Source organism: Carassius auratus, unplaced genomic scaffold (assembly GCF_003368295.1).
Source record: "Carassius auratus strain Wakin unplaced genomic scaffold, ASM336829v1 scaf_tig00016351, whole genome shotgun sequence".
NCBI classification, from domain to species: Eukaryota; Metazoa; Chordata; class Actinopteri; order Cypriniformes; family Cyprinidae; genus Carassius; species Carassius auratus.
Window position 1 is genome coordinate 1 of NW_020524667.1, and position 20,049 is coordinate 20,049.

At 34.6% G+C, this 20,049-nt stretch overlaps 1 protein-coding gene and 1 pseudogene across 2 annotated transcripts; both read left to right on the forward strand.

Annotated features, from left to right (window-relative positions):
- Window positions 1–16: 16 nt before the first annotated feature.
- LOC113075083 (proto-oncogene c-Fos-like) lies at window positions 17–1,593 on the forward strand (annotated as a pseudogene).
- Window positions 1,594–6,502: 4,909 nt separating this feature from the next.
- On the forward strand, window positions 6,503–10,629 carry LOC113075053 (jun dimerization protein 2-like). Of its 2 annotated transcripts, none has more exons than XM_026247769.1 (4): window positions 6,503–6,650; window positions 8,309–8,505; window positions 8,926–9,030; window positions 9,997–10,629. In XM_026247769.1, exons 2-4 carry the CDS (start codon window positions 8,311–8,313, stop codon window positions 10,168–10,170), a joined length of 474 nt encoding a protein of 157 aa, XP_026103554.1. In that variant the 5' UTR covers window positions 6,503–6,650; window positions 8,309–8,310; the 3' UTR covers window positions 10,171–10,629. The 2 variants fall into 2 exon arrangements, with proteins under 2 accessions (XP_026103554.1, XP_026103553.1); XM_026247768.1 differs by having other exon boundaries at window positions 6,535–6,650; window positions 8,306–8,505.
- Window positions 10,630–20,049: the final 9,420 nt, after the last annotated feature.

Consider the following 20,049-nt stretch of genomic DNA (forward strand, 5'->3'; position numbering starts at 1 on the left):
CACATCAGCTTCTGAGATGAAGGATACGCAGGTACAATCAGTTGCATGTTTACCTGGAATGTAACCTAAATGGACTATTTAAAAGAGCTGTTATTAATGATTTATGCTTATGCAATGATTTTCATATGTTTTTGAATACAACCAATGAATGATGTAAGTTGTATTAACATGCAATTTTGCTATGGACCATATATGATGACACATTTTCGTGCTTGTTCTCAGAAGACAGGTATTGCTGAAGGATGCCTGATGCTGTCCTTTGTTCCAACGGTCACTGCTGTAGCTTCAGCTCCAGATCTCAAGTGGGATGGTCCTGTCGACTGACATCTCCCTCAGTGTCGCCCTGCAGGCGTGAGAAACCACAGAGCTCCGTCTCACTCCACAGATGCCCAAACCAGCTCAAAAGACCTTCACCGGCCGCGGAAGGGGATGAAAGATCAGGTAAATACCTATTTCATATAAATGCTCAGTATATAAATTCAATGTTTGTTTAAAATGCAGCTTGGTTTTCTGAAGAAATACACATTACTTTGACTGTAGAAAACATATATTTGCATCCATGGTATACTAGTATGTTACATTAATTTAAGTAAAAATGTGCATGCATTTATTATTTTACAATATTATTTTTTTTTTTACAAATTAATGGTGTCTTGGTGAGCATAAGAAGCCTATGTTAAAAAAAAACATAACATAAAAAACGCTATTATTTCAATATATATATAAATGTGCATGTGATTATTTCAGCTTTCTCCAGAGGAAGAGGAGAGAAAGAGGATCAGAAGAGAAAGGAATAAACTCGCAGCTGCCAAGTGTCGAAATCGCAGACGAGAACTCACCAACAGCCTCCAAGCTGTAAGTTTAGCGAACCACCTTAATATGCAGTCGTCTTCATCAAAAAAGGATAACTTTGTGCGTGGTATGATTATGATCTGCCTATGTCTAGGAAACTGATAGTCTTGAGGAGGACAAAGCAGCTCTGCAGTCTGAGATTGCCAGTCTGTTAAAAGAGAAAGAACGACTTGAACTCATCCTCTCTGCTCACAAGCCCACTTGTAAACTCATGGAGGAAACAACGGCAGAGAGTGAGGAACAAACCCGAAGCTCAGGAGGAGGAGATTCAAGCTCCTAATGTCTGCCCGGAACAGGCACCCACCTCCCCTCAACAGGTCGATCCCACCAGCACTGCGATCTTTGGCGACTCCGACGTCCTTCTGTGTTCCAGTGCCGAACTGGGCACTGCTGAGGTGGAACCATACATCGATATGCAAGATATGTCCATGGAAGACATTAGCGACGTGATTGACAGCAGCGATGACATGGATCTGTTAGTGCCAGATATAGACCTTACTAGCTCTCTTGGTCTAAGCGAATGGGAAACTCTTTACATGTCAATGGGTGGCGGGTTGGAACCTCTCAGCTCGCCTGCATGCAAGCCCCACCTGTAGCAACACCAACACCGTGCCCGTCTTCAGCTTCAATAGTGAAGATGTGGAAAAGCATGACGGTGGAAAAGAGGGCAAACCTAATGGAGCCAAAGAACTCTTGACAACTTTATGAAGCTTCTGGCACATTGTTCTTATAAAGGTTCAAAAATGGGGTTTTCAACAGTGATGTCTAGGTACTTTATTGGCATTTATGGTTCAATGAAGAATTGTACAAACAGTCTTCATAGTGGAAAATTGTTCTTCACATCAAGATCTTTTAAAAACTGTTTAATAAAAAATAATTATTCTCTGGCATTGCTGTGGAACCCCACTTTGGGATCCTCTAAAAAGTGCTGAATAACCTTTCAGTGAACAGTTCTTTAAAAAGGATGTTCTTTGTTGGCATCTAAGGTTCCATGAAGAACCTTTAAAATCCATGGAACATTTCCATTGCACAAAAGGTTCTTTATAGAGGAAAAGGGTTCTTTAGAGTAATAAAACATTCTTCACACTAAAAAACAATGGTTCTTTTAACAGCTGTTTGTTGAAAAGTTCAACATGCTTCTATGGCATCTCTTTGAAAAAAACCTTTTGGAACGTTTATATTTTGGGTTCCCCAAAGAAACTTTCAATGAACGGTTCTTAAAAACACTTTTTTTTTCTTAGTGTGAAAAGAATTATAATATTTACGGCAATAAAGAACTTTTTGTGGAATTTTGTGGAAAGGATGGATGTTAAACATTCTTTATGGAACTATCTAGAATGAAATAATCTGAGAAAGAAGGGTGTATTGTAAAATGAAAAGCCCTCATAATAATGCTTTCATAAATGAGTCTGACATGTTCAAAATCTACAAAAAATTAGTGAATGCTGTGCAGTAGATGTAATGTGACCTTTACATCCAGTGAAGTCACTATAGTCACTATTTGTTTCTTCCAGATGTTGACATTGTTGAATATGTTGTTCATCCTGTGAAAGACATGCTTTCATGCACTTTTGTACCAGTATAGGTACACGTAACTGTATCAGTTGGTGTGGTAATGTATAAGTGCAGTCTGTTACACAGTGTCTTTAGTGTGTGACTAAACTGTTTTTTTTTTTTTTTGGTATTGTCAAAAAAAAGAAAGGGATTCTGACATTGGTGGCAAAAAACTAAAACAAAATCTTTATGCATTTTTTGTTCTTCCTGCTTCCTTTTCAATGGTCTGGCATGTTTATAACAAACAAAGAATACATATTCAAATTAAGAAATGTGTGAATTTATTCATTTAATCAGAGTGGGGCAGAAATTTAAAGCCTCTCTTTCAAGCAAGTTTCTTTCATATGCATGCACGGAAATGAATGCATCGTTTCAAATAAAAATAAACAGTCGCCCACGTCTACTATAATTTCGTTGAGTTTCGCCATTCATTTATTTCTAAGGTATCCTATGTGTTTAATAACATTCCCCAACAACGATTTCTCAATAACGAGGCTGCAACGTAAAGCGTCTGACGTCATTGCGTATTTGCACGCATGCACGCTCACATTTTTTTTCCTCTCTCGGTTCTACTTCCGTGCCCATATATGGTAATGAAATCGAGCTGTTGTTCAGCCTCTATGGAAACAGCAGAGTAGTGTTTCACCAATGAAAGTTTTCCCGGAAGATCTGGCAGAGGGAGAAAATGAGCGGAGCGGAGCGAAGCTGTCGGTATGTTACGGGAACTGCTTTGTGTTTTTCAGGACTTCATTTGGGTATCCAGCGTAAAGCATTTAAGCATTTTACGTACGTTCACATTCTTATAAAATGGCCACTGCTCTGTTGCAAAGTTTTAATAATATCGATGAAAACATTGTATGGCTTAAACCCTCTTGCACTCTTCATTTTAGCTTCTAAACTCATGTTTTTTTATTATTATTAAACTACTACTATCTTTATTTAATTTGTTTAAGTATGCTGTGAGTCCAAAAGTCGAAGGCCACATGAGAAAACCTTTCTATTTTTCAGTTTAATATAATTTACTGTATAAATTGAATTATCATAACAACAATTTTAGTGAGAAGTTGAAATGAAAAAATCAGTATGTAACAAATGTGTTGAATATGTCAGCTTGATTTTATATAATTAAAAAAGGTTAATCACTTTAACCTTTTGCTCTCCCTCTCTATCTCTATACATACACCTGTGTGTGTGCATTAAAAATAATTCCATTAATAACAATTTACTGTATTAATACAGTTTTCATTGTCCTAAAACTGTGTGTTATTTCTTATTTCTAGGTTTAAATAAAAATAATTATTTATTTATGTATGATCTCAGAATTTTAAACCTTACTGTGTCACCAAATTTCTTTATTATTTTCAAATGATCATTAAATAAATTATTATTTTGAGTATTCCACAAATGCTTATTTTATAACATGGCTCAGTTTTCACCCGTATCATTGCTCAGACTATAATAATTCAACACTCAGACTGTAATATGAGTCTTCTGCTGCAGGTGAAACTCTCTTTCCCCACACAAGCACCTCAATATTGAGACACACTGCTCATATCAACCGCTGCTGCTGCTAGAAGTGTAGATTTACTGAATGTTCTTGGCACAAACAAAATATAAACATCTCATGTTGGCAACTTTGTTAAAGTGTGAAAGGATACAAAAGGGAACCTGATGGACTGACGGACAGATCATGGTCAGTCTATTCACGTTCAGCTTTTGATTAGTCAACATGTTCCCTGCTAGTGATTCAAATTGCCAAAATAAAATTATGTCTGGCAGGAGTTCCTATTTTTTGGCATGATTCAGGTTGCACATTTTTTTTTGGATATAGTGAAGTTTATAGTCAGCCGGATGTCTGGTGTGCATCGGATGTCCACAATTTTAGGTTTCTTCTCATATGACTTAATATTTTTCAGGTGTTAGCAGAGATTGTATTTAAATCCACAGGCTATGTTATATTAATACAATGATTAAATGAAATGTAGATTTTTTATAATATACAGAATCACAAGGCAACTATCATGCACAAAGCAACTTTTTTTGCAGAGACATTATAAAATCCAAAATATTGTGCTCTAGGAAATCTTTTGCAAATGAAATTGACAGTCGACTTTATGAATATAAATGTGGCAGGTCGAAAGCACATAATATTATTGATACTGCAGCATTATCTCATATTTATGCCTGTGAATAATCTGCCATGTCTGATTTGTGTTTGTGCATTTCCATATTACTGTATTTTCGATTATACTATATTTTTAGGTTCAAAATGGGCTTGTGTTTGGAACAATGTCCGGTTGATGAGTTTATCATTGTCTTTAGTTTATTAATATGGTTGTTAAATGCAGAAATGTTGTACTCAGCATTGCTCATCAGGATCTGAATGTGAGTTTATACAGCTTTGAAGAAGGAATTAAGCTCAAATACAATGAGCCACATATTGTGCATTAAGTGTAACTTAAGACTGAAAATTCAAGGCCTTATGGATCCTGATGACTCCTCTAATGATGCAATAATGCTGTTGTGCAATAAATGTGATAGAGGAAGTTTGTCTGTGTGTCAGAGGTGAGGCACAGAGGTGACCGTGTCTGCGGTTGGCCTGTCTGTATGTTTCAGTGCATGCCAATATATCCAGGTTGGATTGTTTAATCATATGTATGTATAAGCCTTAATCACAGATTCAAAAGAGATATGCTCATTAAAACCCCATTAGATGGATTTCTCCTCCGATTATGATCAAGAATGCATTATATAGTTAGTCTCTCATGCAAAATCCTGAGTGTTAAAAAACAGGATGAGTGCCTTTAAAGCAATTTATAGTTATATTGTCTCTTGTGGATATGAAAAAGCTTTTGAGCAGCTTTATCACAAAATATTTAGACATTTTACAGAAGTAGAACTGAGAGAGAAAGTCCTTATGATACAAACTTCACTTTGCAGAGACATTTAGCCTTTTCTCACCTTTTTCAGTTTATTTGTTTTACTTTTAATCATCTTCACATCAAAGACAGAGCTGAGTTTGCCTCCAGATCAAACAGGTGTTTTAGGAGAAAACCACAGGTGCAGTTCACGCCGGTGTTTCACAACTCTCACAACACTTAATTTCATTTCATATTCAACACTTTAGTTGTATTATCACTTTTGAGAAGTTTTGCTTGAAACATGCACTTGTGCTTTGTTTCTGTAAAATAAATTAATATTCTGTTATACAAAGACATCTGTTTTTACTCAGTAATTTTAACCTCCTCACTAAATATTTGTAAAATTGTTATTTTATTTAGTCACAGCATAGGCCTGTGAAAAAGTGAAGAAGAAAAAATCTGTGTAAAATAACCTAAACAAACTAATGCATTTAATTTAAAATCATTAAAAAGACAAATAAATGAATAATTAGTAAATAAATAGCCATTTAAAAAGTAAATAATACAGTAACTAACCAAAACAACAACAGCAAAAAAAAATTATGATTTACTTTTATTAAAACAATTTTCACTGAAATGTGTAAAATGTAGCCGTTTTCACAGAAATTTATTTCACAAATGATTACAAAGAAAATGGCAAATATCTCATTGAATTAAACATGAATTTTTGAAGAAGAAAGATTAGATATTGAAACAACTGAAACCAGCCTTAGCTTAGATCATAACTAGTTTGCAGTCTAGTTTTAAAGGGGTTTTGTTTACATTTTAGCTGTTCAACCAGTTAAATCCGGGAGACCACCTTGACCAGCTTAAACCAGCTAAACCTAGTCAACCAACATAGGCTGGTCTTATTTTTTTTCCTTTGTTTGTTTTTTTTTGTTTTTTGTTTTTTTTTCAGCAGGGATATAGTCTTTGTTTATTTACAAGTTTGTTTTTAAAATAATTTTGTCGGTGTATAAACACATTTAATAATGTAAACATTTTACAGCGCAAATCATATTTTTAGAAAAATAAATTCCCCCGTGGGTCGAGTACTGAAAGATTTCCTGAAGCTTAATTATAAAAAGATAAACATATGAGCTCATCATTGAGTTGTTGATGTTTTGATGGGATATCCCGCGTCTGTGGCTTCTCGCAGGGAGTCCCGCGCCACTGTGTTTATGTTGTTTGGTTGCTAGGGGGCGGAGCCTAGCGCTCATTCGCTGCTGGCGTCACGCCGCGGAGAGTTCCGCATTCCACCAAGCTCAGCGATATATAAACTCGCTGATGTAACGCTAGCAGACACACAAACGAGCTGAACGGACGAACAACCGCACCTAACGAGTAAGTGCTTTATTTTGATTGTATCACAGTGCATTTATTCTTTAATCACAGAAGAAAAAGAGTTGATTTAGACATCAGGCGTGTTTTATAAATCGAGCATACGGATTCAGTAACTGCAGCACTTCAGATGAATTCATATTTGTATAGAGAGAGAATGGCATTGACATTGAGATCAAAATAAACCTAGATATTCATTTAATTATATTAATGCATCACTTCCTGGTTATTAACTGCACACTAAAGTACATTGTGTACTGTATTTTAACTGTATTGTTGTGCCCAGGGTTTTCAACCAAAGATTTTTACATTTGATACATTAATATCTATTTTTATTTTTTAAATCTAGCTTTTTATATATACATATATATCAGCAGTTCCAGGATTTGGTACCTTGAGCCTTAAAGTTTGAGACCCCTGATTTAATTGGCTAGATAGTGTCAGTCCTGCAGTTATACAACAACTTTTTCATATGCATACCTGTTTATAAATGCATTTTCTAAATTATTATTTTAACATGTTACACTATAGGATGATTGAATTCAACTGCACAACACCTAAAACTTTTTTACAGCACCTGAAATATAATTTTATACATTAATGTAAATTTAAATTGTTTGTATTTTGAAAAGTATTTTTATTTTATTTTTTTGACTCTTGAACGTCTGTAGTGAAATACAGATGCAAATATAAATGCTAAATTGTCACCATGCAGATGTGTTGAAAAAAACGTTTAGTTTTCGATGTTATCTCCACATCAGTAAAATAGAAGTTTTTCTGAAGAAACGTGAAGAATGTAGCCAGAAGCTGCTGCAAACGGCTTCAAGGGTTTTTTGTGGACAGAAACATGTTTGACTGTTACATAATCTTGTAATGGCCTTTGCAGACAATTCACTAGCTGTTTTAAGCCTCAGTTTTAACATGCGTAGGTGTTGTTTGTGCTCTTGGGAATCTTGAAGTTCCCCTATAACTCTGTGAAAAGCAGATTTACATGCACATTTACAGAGTTTGTGTTCCTCTCATGGAAACTTCATTATTCTCTGTGGCTTTCACTGGAGACAATACGCATGTTGACCTATCAGTCCTCATTAAACTTATTCCAAAGCAAAAACTCTTCTTAAACTTCTCAAAAGCTCAATAACAAGAGTTTTCTTTAACTCTCACACTGTTTCCCTGTAATTTTGACCATGAGAGGAGTTTCTTTTTAGTGAAAATGCTAGTCATTGTTATTGCATTGGACTAAAACCTACTAGCTTTATAACAACTTCCTAAAAAGAAATAAAAATGTGATAATTTTTGTAGTTTTTCCTCCCATCTTGTTGCCAGAAATGACTGACTTATAAAAAATTGCTTATGAATGCATACATTCACTATATAAATATTGCATTCAGTTTTTTTTCTTTCAGTAAGCAGAGGTTTGCACTCGAAAACTGAGGTGCATGAGCTCAGATCAGTTACGCCTACGATCAATCAGTTCCAAAAAGAAACACAAAACCTGTGATAATTGAAAGAAAACAAGTTTAATGAACTATTTACAAGCAGTATTTGAAAGGCTGGTAATTTTTGACCTGCAACACCACATTAGATAAAGGGTTGCACGTCTGTATTTAGATGCATGATCAACAGACACGCTGACATCTCTTTCTTTCTTTCTGAAGCAGCAATGATGCCTGGTCAAATCCCTGACCCGATGATGACGGCCGGTTCTCTGCCCAGCGTCGGTCCGCTGGCTGGTATTCCCTCCACCACACTCACAGACCAGCTCAAACTTGCAGAGCTCTACAGCCTCGGTACGGTTCTGTCTCCTCTCATCCTGAACAGACATGCCAAGAGACCGTTCGACGTCATCAAGGGTGAGGTGAGAACAAAACATGACATTTAACATCTACAGACTTTAAAGGTCAGCTTCTGATTGCATCAGGTAATTCGAAACGCAGATCGCATGTAAACAACATTTGTGCAACAGTTTGAGAAAGTGAAAGCAAAGTTCTTTTGTGTGTGAAGCTCCTTTGAATGCACTTCACTGCCTGGTCAAGACTGACACCTGGTGGACACAATAGTTTTTGTGCATCTGCCTTTTTGACACTTATTTGTCAGACTGCTTAGGGTGATTAAAACTGATTATAATGCTTCCATATCACTATACAAATATTTAGCATTATAATTAGTATACAGTTATTAGAAATTACACTTTCAATTGCATTTTTAGAACCATGTAAACACTCAATATGTATAAATATATATTTAAACCGAACACATTTTAATTTTCTGTCCACAGTCAGATGACGATGAAGAACGCAAGAAAAGAAGGCGCGAGAAAAATAAAGTTGCAGCTGCTCGCTGTCGAAACAGAAAGAAGGAAAGAACCGACCTGCTCCAGCAGGTGAGTTAGAAAAAGCCCTTTTAAGCCCTTTACAGTGTTCTTGTTTGGAATATTACTAGTTACTGTTATTGTGGTTTTATATGGTGTTATTCATTTAAAAGTTTAATCTTTTATTTAAATATTTATTTATTTTATTAAAAAATTCTGATGCGCATGTCATGCTACTTTTTTTCATTGTTTATTAGGCTATATTAATTTAGCTTTACATGGAATATTTGCGCTCTTAATTTTTAATTGGTCACATTGCTGAACTATTTAAAATTAACCTTATATAAAAATAAAATTTTATTAAAATCTGATACTTGTTTAATTATTTATGACATTTTAATGATTTTTTCAATATTGTTCATATTAATTGAGAGTTAACATGGGTTATTTAAATATTATTTTTAAAATTTATTTTTCACATTGCAAAACTATTAAACAAAATAGTAAGAGTTAAAACATGTAATTTCATTTAAAAAATATATTGTGCATGCCATTTTTAATTAAATTATATTTTCTTTTTTTATAATATTAACTGAGATTGCACAGGATTTTAGTGCTTTTATATCACATTACAGAACTTTTAAAATAAACGAATGAAGTAAAGGCTTAATTAAAATGTAATTTTATATATATAAAAAATTATAATTGTAAGTTTATGTAAAAAAAAAAAAAAGAATTATGCATGGAATTTTTATATTATAATTTCTATAATATTACATGAAATGTATATAACAACTACCTAGTAATATTAAAACATAAGTACAGGCAGCTCAAAAAATGCACATCAAGCTCAGATTGTTTATTAGTATTACTCTATAGTTAGTTGTATCACGTAAATTCATACATCTTTTCTAAATAACCAGTAATATAAAAAGTGAAAAGTGTATTTTTGTTTGTTAGTTTTTTGACTCGACAACTTAATAAATGTGTCTGTTGAGGCATTATGATTAACCAGAAGATGTCTGGTTGCTCCTCTAGGAGTCCGAACGGTTGGAGACGCTGAACTCGGTGCTGAAGTCTCAGATCGAGGATCTGAAATCTGAGAGACAGCAGCTGATCGTGATGCTCAACCTCCACCGGCCCACCTGCATCGTCCGCACAGACAGCATGAAAAGCCCCGAGAGCGAGCAGCGATCCGAGCAGTCCGACTGAACACCACACCACAATCACAGGGGGAGAACAGACACTGTCGGGACACTTATTGTCAGTGTCTAATTCAGCATGAAGAAAATGGGAGGAGGTTTGTGTGGACAAGAAACAAACAAACATCCCTGAGATCATGCACAAAGCTCAAAGACGTTTGACACTCGGTCATAAAGCTGCAGGTCTCTCAGTTGATCTGAATGAAGCGCCTGCAGGTGGCGCTGTCTGATAAACTGCTCACTAACGGTGAAGTCTCCATGGACTTATTATTGTTTACAGTTGCATTGACATAGTTTGTTGCATGTGATGTTTATTGTATTTACATTTTTATTGTGCCATCACATGATATGGTGACTTGTATGTGTTTTTATCTTCAGGGTGTCTGTTGAACGGCCACTTTTGTTACCAAATAATGTTTCTTTTGTTATGTAAAGCCACGTTGAAATAAAGCCTATTTTTCAAATACAACATGACTCATGCATTCATTCCTTGTTATTGTATTCATTCATGCTTTCTTTTTCTTTCTTTCTTTTCTTTCTTTCTTTTTATTACTGGAATTCTTATAATTTTTATATTTTAAAATATTTATTTTAATTAATAAAACATGTTGTAAATATTATTTTAAAGTATTGTTTATTTTCCCTTATGATTTAAAAATATTTTATTGTATTCTTTATATTTATAAATATTATTTATTTTCAATATTCTTTGTTAACAATTATTTTTTTTATATTATTGGTATTGTTATTTTTCAATATTAATATTTTATATTATTTCAAAGTATCATTTTTAATATTCCTTTAAAAGTTTATTATTTTGTATGGTTTAATTATTATATAACATTATTAATTAATTTATATTATTTTAATATTATTATTTATATTATTCATATATTGTTATTATTATAATTGTTTTTATATTATTTAATTATTTTAAAATAAAATATTTTAGTCTATATGTTTTTTATGTTATATAATTTATTTACCTTTTTTTCAAGTATCATTCATTATTTATTAGGGTCAAGCATCCACACGACCCTAGACAATATGAGGTTTTGGGAATGGGTTGATGCATGGTTGATTTTACATTACAAATGTAATGCTTGCATCACTCTTACATGACTTTATTTCTTTTTTTTCCCTTTGAGTTTTTTTCCCCTTTTTTTCTTTTCTTTTCTTTTTTTTCAGTAAACTCTGTTTGTGGAAATTAAATGTTGTCACATAGAAATTAACTTGACAAAACCAGGTTATTTCCCCTGAGGTTTCCATTGACTTACAGCGATGGTTTCCATTGATCCTGTTGTTTTCTCCTTTCAGAATTTTGTCAATTTGATCAGTTTTCCACTATCAGACATAGTACAATGACCTCAAATGTATGTTTATAGAATATTTAGATTAGAACATTTATTGGTCTGGATTCATGTGTTTGTACATGTCGATTCACTTGTGTTTTGATTCCTAATGAAAACAGCTGAAAGCCGGCTTGAGTGGGTTGCTTGTTGTTTGTTCATTTTCTGTCTTTAGTACTTTTTGTCACATCAGAATTGGGCTGATCATCTTTCTTGAGGTCTGGCTTCAGACTTTCTCACTCTGAAAGCTGCTTTGATCAAATGTCTGACCTTCTGCTCAGCAGTTCCAGCCTTTTAAAAATGTGTCTTTTTGGCAGAACATGTTTTTCACGTGGGTGGTTGTCAGAATCTGCTCTTCACTCTGTTTCTCCAAGCGCTTGTTGGTATGGTTGCCATTGAGTCCTACCTCAAGAACTGTGAGATTTCAACAGGCAGATCTGAACACAAACAGCTCCAAATCACTCATGAGAGCGACCGCAGTGACCTAAAAACAGCACTTCCTAGCTGAGATCACAGATCCATCTCATATTGTTTTAAACCTCCAGAGTGTTTCAGTATTTGCATATTTATTTATGACCATATTTCAGCATGTTTCAATATTTAGTTTGTTGGCATTTTTTTCAGTATTTCAGTAGTTTAATCAGTTATTCAATAATTTATTCTGAATGATTCTGTATTATTATTATAATCTTTTTCATATTTCAGTTTTTTGTATTTATTTATGCAGGTCAGATTTTCAGTATTCCATATATATATTTCATTACATCATCTGGTTATTCAGTTTTTTATTAATTATTTAAATCAGTGTAAATACTTGAATATTTCATTTTTTATTTCCATTTTATTAGGGCCCGAGCACCGAGGTGCGAGGACCCTCTTGTATCTGCTTTGTTTTTTATTATTAGGGCTCAAGCCTGGAGGGCGAGAGCCCTATTGTTTTCCTTAGGATTATTTGTTATTAGGGCCCGAGCCAATGGGCGCAGGGCCCTATTGTTCCCCTAAGGATTATTAGGGCCCGAGCCAATGGGCGCAGGGCCCTATTGTTCCCCTAAGGATTATTCTTATTATTTTTATTTTTTTTTAACCTTCCGGGGGTTTTTGGGGGCCTTAACATACTCAAAAACTCTTGAAAATTGGCATACACATTGGAACCTGCGGCCATCAGGACGCTGCAGAGGCTGGGACCCGGGCGTGGCACAAGGGCTCTACAGCGCCCCCTGGAACACCGTCAGAAAATCCTGAACCATAGCTCACACATACTTGCATGTATTTATATGAAACTCAGTACACTTATAGATCTCATTGAGCCGAACAACTTTCACACTCTATGTCATAGGCTCCGCCCAACAGGAAGTCAGCTATTCAGGGCTGTTTAAAAAAAGCATGCTCTGGAATTTGAAATACTCCTCTGAGGTTTTCCACCCGTTTGCCACAAAACTTGGTGAACATGATCTCAAGACATTGAGGATGAAAAATTGCGAGGGGATTTTTGATATCTCGAACGGTTCGCCCGTGGTGAGGCGTTGAAATTAGGGCACAAAATTTGAAACAGGAAGTGCCTAATAACATCCACATACATTTCCTGAGTTTCATCAAACTTCATCGGTTTGTTCATTGTAATATGTTGCTCGCATATATGTAACTATAAGGTGTCAAAGTTACAGCGCCACCAACTGGCAGCAGGAAGTGTGTCATTTTTTCAAATGCTTTGAATTCAGCATCTTATTTTTACTCTATTTGCTTCAAACTTCATCAGAATAATGACAAAACACGGCAGATGAAAATCTGTTGTGGGTATACTGATATCTAATATAGTGTTGCCATGGCAACGTGTCAAACTTGAATATTCTGTTATGGTGATTTTGAGGCAGACAACAAGCTCAGATTTACATGAAACTCAGAACACATATCAGTATTAATGATATCTAGACAATGGCAAAAGCTTTTAAAAGGGCGTGAAGGAGGCACTCTATAGCGCCACCTTTTGTCAAAAATGGGGGGGTTAGTTTTAGCTACAGACACCAAACTTGGTACATAAATTGTTCTTATTAAGACGGACAATTTTCTAATTCACAGTCATAAGCTATGACAAACAGGAAGTCAGCTATTTTGATTTGTATTTTTATTTTTGGGCAAATTCGGGTGTGAATTAATGCATACTCCTCACAGGGGACGTGCACTATACACACCAAACTTTGTCTACATTTTGAAAAAACATTGAGGAACTTAAATTGCGAATGGATTTTGGATAGCTTGAATGGTTTTGCCGTGGGGATTTTTTGAAATAATATTAAAAAGGGAAACATTATTTGTCTTGTATTTTTAAATTGCAGCTTCCAAACATTTCAAAACCATTTTTTATTTAGAGAACATGCGATTCTGAAGAAATATGCATAGTTGCATGACTTTACAACCCTGTATGATTAAAAGAAAATTATAAAACTGCCAGACATCTGATCTCACTCTGAGGCATTCTCTCTGTGTGAGGGAAGGGAGGGGGAGGGGGTGGGGTGCTTGAGGGCCTGCCTGACAGAGAGCGAGAGAGAGAGAGAGAGAGAGAGAGAGAGAGAGAGAGTTAACAACTCTTTAATCAACAGAAAAAAATCTGTAATTGTGTGTTGATTCTTTTCATCATTAAAGCTTAAGAAATCTCTCTATCATTTTCTATCATTTTTAGGGACGAAAAAACCTAGTACAATTTGTAGGGCTCAGACAAAATGATTTTATATAATTAGGTTAAGAATTATGTTAATTGCAAAATAAAAAAAAGATTTTAAAAATACATACACGATGACTTGTATATATTTTTTTATTCTGATAATAATTTTAAACTTATTTGATACTGACCTATGACAGCCATTCTGTGACATGACATGACATGACCTGAATTTACACAATCTTGCTGATTTAACAGTAAAACAGTTCAGCTCACAGATAAAGACTAAGCTGTAATGCAGGCAAACATATTTTACAAATGCTTATAGATCAATAAAATTGTTAAAAATGCTTTTTCACAAAGTACATAATAATAAGGCACGTTGATATTCTGATGACATTTTTTTCCAAGTATATTTTACCAATTTCAAATCACATCAATCTTAATAAATACTATAGATCTGGTATTTCATGATTTATGAGTGATATATATAATTGTCCTCGATGGCTGGAAGTGAAATTCTCATATTCAGGAGTGCTGAATTTTTAGGCATGTCTTCTTGTCATGCATTGGTCATTGAGCTCATTGTAGCGATGCTTCAGGTGTTGAAATAGATTTGTTATAGATTATACAGGTTCACTGTTTGCAGAGTGTATACAGTATGTGTATGTGGTGCAGACGCAGTAGCGAGAGCATGTTATTGTTACGCAAAAACACATTAAAATAATGTGCGAGCATGAATCTCTCCGCTTGCATGCACATTTCCTTTACTTTGACAAAAAACGCGTCCTCTGATACATGCTGCTTTTGCTCGGAGAGCGTGCGCGCACTTAAAACTCGTTTCCTCTGCTCAAACTGTGTCCTGTGCACTCACAACTCTCTCTATGCTTATGCGCTAGATATTCATTCTTTTCACACCTTTCTACTTCTAACCTTTTCTGTTCACATCTTTTACCATGTGCAGTGTGAATGCTCTGATCCATTAACATGGGCTCTGAAAAAAATATGCATTACAGATAGAGCTTGTGAACCTGGCCTTGCATAGGCATATGCACAGTCTGTCCTGTTCTCCTGCTCCATTTAGGAACGCTTCATTCGGACTGGTTCAGATAGCAACACCAAACGTGCAGTGTGTAATACCTATCATGGCCACCACCAGATGGAGCTATAGGATTACTTTTAAATAATTGTTTTAGAAACGTGTATAAAGCATTTAAATCATTTATAAAAATCTTTCAAAGTAAAATAATATGTATTTTAAAAAGCTAATGAATTTTACTGGTAATATAGTTTTATATAATAATTTCAGAAATGTTTATAGATCAATAAAAGTATTTTTAAAAATGGTTATAGATCATGAAAAGTGCGAATAAGCTCTCTTTGGTTTACATTAGTTAATGCATTAACTAACATGAACTAACAATGAACAATCTATTTTTCAGATCATTTATTAATCTTTTTTATGTTAGTTATTCCTATCATTAAAAATATTATTATTTATGTTTTTTTCACAGTACATAAACTAATTTTAAAATAAAAATGTAATAATAAAAAAAAAATATTAATAATGTATTAAAATATTTTAACTAAGCTTTAATTAACGTTTATATAAACACTTATATTGAAAGAGACTGAAATTGAAGTAATTTTTTACTTTTAAAAACCACTTGTAAGACACAGTTAACAAATGCAGTGAGCAGATGAAAGGACAGAACAACAAAGATATATAGTGCCCCCTATTGGCAACAGGAAGTGTCATATTTTACACTGCGACAAACTACTCCTAGAAATTTTTTGACATTAATGTCTTTTTCGTGGTCAGTCTATCTTGAGTTTTTGTTAAAGGTCGTGTCCATGGCGCCATGACAAAATTGATGTCTCGCCATAGGAAGAGAAGTTGTTGTAACTCAGGCATAAAATATTCGATCTTCCCCAAACTTCAAATGTTTGATAAGAGTCTTGGCCTGAACACATCTGAAGGAAAATATTCCATTATAATGATAGCGCCACCTGCTGGCAAAAAGAAGATTGGCACATATAAATGACTGACATATTCCACTTATATTTACGACTTTAAATGCATATTTCTCGCCGTTCGCTTTTTTTTACTAAAGCCGCTTTCTGGCGGTGAGCCCGGGTGCGAGGGCCCGATCATCGCTGCTTGCAGCTTTAATTCTTATTATTTTTATTTTTTTTTTAACCTTCCGGGGGTTTTTGGGGGCCTTAACATACTCAAAAACTCTTGAAAATTGGCATACACATTGGAACCTGCGGCCATCAGGTTGCCGCAGAGACTGGAACCCGGGCGGGGCACAGAGGCTCTACAGCGCCCCCTGGAACACCGTCAGAAAATCCTGAACCATAGCTCACACATACTTGCATGTATTTATATGAAACCCAGTACACTTATAGATCTCATTGAGCTGAACAACTTTCACACTCTATGTCATAGGCTCCGCCCAACAGGAAGTCAGCTATTCAGGGCTGTTTAAAAAAAGTATGCTCTGGAATTTGAAATACTCCTCTGAGGTTTTCCACCCGTTCGCCACAAAACTTGGTGAACATGATCTCAAGACATTGAGGATGAAAAATTGCGAGCGGATTTTTGATATCTCGAACGGTTCGCCCGTGGTGAGGCGTTGAAATTAGGGCACAAAATTTGAAACAGGAAGTGCCTAATAACATCCACATACATTTCCTGAGTTTCATCAAACTTCATCGGTTTGTTCATTGTAATATGTTGCTCGCATATATGTAACTATAAGGTGTCAAAGTTACAGCGCCACCAACTGGCAGCAGGAAGTGTGTCATTTTCAAAATTCTTTTAATTCAGCGTATTATTTTTACTCGATTTGCTTCAAACTTCATCAGAATAATGACAAAACACAGCCGATGTAAATCTGTTGTGGGTATACTGATATCTAATATAGTGTTGCCATGGCAACGTGTCAAACTTGAATATTCTGTTATGGTAATTTTGAGGCAGACAACAAGCTCAGATTTACATTAAACTCAGAACACATATCAGTTTTACTGATATCTAGACAATGGCATAAGCTTTTAAAAGGACGTGAAGGAGGCACTCTATAGCGCCACCTTTTGTCAAAAGTGGGGGGGTTAGTTTTAGCTACAGACACCAAACTTGGTACGTAAATTGTTCTTATCAAGACGGACAATTTTCTAATTCACAGTCATAAGCTACGACCAACAGGAAGTCAGCTATTTTGATTTGAATATGTATTTTTGGGCAAATTCGTCTGTGAATTAATGCATACTCCTCACAGGGGAAGTGCACTATACACACCAAACTTTGTCTACATGTTGAAAAAACATTGAGGAACTTAAATTGCGAATGGATTTTGGATAGCTTGAACGGTTTTGCTGTGGTGATTTTTTGAAATAAAATTAAAAAGGGAAACATTAATTGTCTAGTATTTTTAAATTGCAGCTTCCAAACATTTCAAAACCATTTTTTCATTTAGAGAACATGTGATTCTGAGGAAATATGCATAGTTTCATGATTTTACAACACTGTATGATTAAAATAAAATTATAAAACTGTCAGACATCTGATCTCACTCTCTGGCATTCTCTCTGTGTGAGGGAAAGGAGGGGGAGGGGGAGGGGTGCTTGAGGGCCTGCCTGACAGAGAGAGAGGGTTAACATATCTTTAATCACCAGAAAAAAAATTGTAATTGTGTGTTGTTGATTTTTTTCATCATTACAGCTTAAGAAATCTCTCTATCATTTTCTATCATTTTTAGGGACGAAAAAAACCTAGTACAATTTGTAGAGCTCAGACAAAATGTTTTTATATAATTAGGTTAAGAATTATGTTAATTGCAAATAAAAAAAGATTTTAAAAATACATACACGATGACTTGTATATATTTTTTTATTCTGATAATAATTTTAAACTTATTTGATACTGACCTATGACAGACATTCTGTGACATGACATGACATGACCTGAATTTACACAATCTTGCTGATTTAACAGTAAAACAGTTCAGCACACAGATAAAGACTAAGCTGTAATGCAGGCAAACATATTTTACAAATGCTTATAGATCAAAAAAATTGTTAAAAATGCTTTTTCACAAAGTGCATAATAATAAGGCACGTTGATATTCTGATGACATTTTTTTCCAAGCACATTTTACCAATTTCAAATCACATCAATCTTAATAAATACTATAGATCTGGTATTTCATGATTTATGAGTGATATATATAATTGTCCTCGAAGGCTGGAAGTGAAAAGCTCATATTCAGGAGTGCTGAATTTTTAGGCATGTCTTCTTGTCATGCATTGGTCATAGAGCTCATTGTAGCGATGCTTCAGGTGTTGAAATAGATTTGTTATACATTATACAGGTTCACTGTTTGCAGAGTGTATACAGTATGTGTATGTGGTGCAGACGCAGTAGCGAGAGCATGTTATTGTAACGCAAAAACACATTTAAATAATGGGCGAGCATGAATCTCTCCGCTTGCATGCACATTTCCTTTACTTTGTCAAAAAACGCGTCCTCTGATACATGCTGCTTTTGCTCGGAGAGCGTTTGCGCACTTAAAACCTGTTTCCTCTGCTCAAACTGTGTCCTGTGCACTCACAACTCTCTCTATGCACATGCTCTAGATATTCATTCTTTTCACACCTTTCTACTTCTAACCTTTTCTGTTCACATCTTTTACCATGTGCAATGTGAATGCTCTGATCCATTAACATGGGCTCTGAAAAAAATATGCATTACAGATAGAGCTTGTGAACCTGGCCTTGCATAGGCATATGCACAGTCTGTCCTGTTCTCGTGCTCCATTTAAGAACGTTTCATTCGGACTGGTTCAGATAGCAACACCAAACGTGCAGTGTATAATACCTGTCATGGCTACCACCAGATGGAGCTATAGGATTACTTTTAAATAATTGTTTTAGAAACATGTATAAAGCATTTAAATCATTTATAAAAATCTTTCAAAGTAAAATAATATGTATTTTAAAAAGCTAATGAATTTTACTGGTAATATAGTTTTATATAATAATTTCAGAAATGTTTATAGATCAATAAAAGTATTTTTAAAAATAGTTATAGATCATGACAAAAGTGCGAATAAGCTCTTTTTGGTTTACATTAGTTAATGCATTAACTAACATGAACTAACAATGAACAATCTATTTTTCAGATCATTTATTAATCTTTTTTTATGTTACTTATTCCTATCATTAAAAATATTATTATTTATGTTATTTCACAGTACATAAACTAATCTTAAAATAAAAATGTAATTAAAAAAAATATTATTAATAATGTATTAAAATATTTTAACTAAGCTTTAATTAACATTTATATAAACACTTATATTGAAAGAGACTGAAATTGAAGTAATTTTTACTTTTAAAAACCAATTGTAAGACACAGTTAACAAATGCAGTGAGCAGATGAAAGGACAGAACAACAAAGATATATAGTGCCCCCTATTGGCAACAGGAAGTGTCATATTTTACACTGCGACAAACTACTCCTAGAAATTTTTTGACATTAATGTCTTTTTTGTGGTCAGTCTATCTTGAGTTTTTGTTAAAGGTCGTGTCCATGGCGCCATGACAAAATTGATGTCTCGCCATAGGAAGAGAAGTTGTTGTAACTCAGGCTTCAAATATTCGATCTTCCCCAAACTTCAAATGTTCGATAAGAGTCTTGGCCTGAACACATCTGAAGGAAAATATTCCATTATAATGATAGTGCCACCTGCTGGCAAAAAGAAGATTGGCACATATAAATGACTTTGACATATTCCACGTATATTTACGACTTTAAATGCATATTTCTCGCCGTTCGCCTTTTTTACTAAAGCCGCTTGCTGGCGGTGAGCCCGGGTGC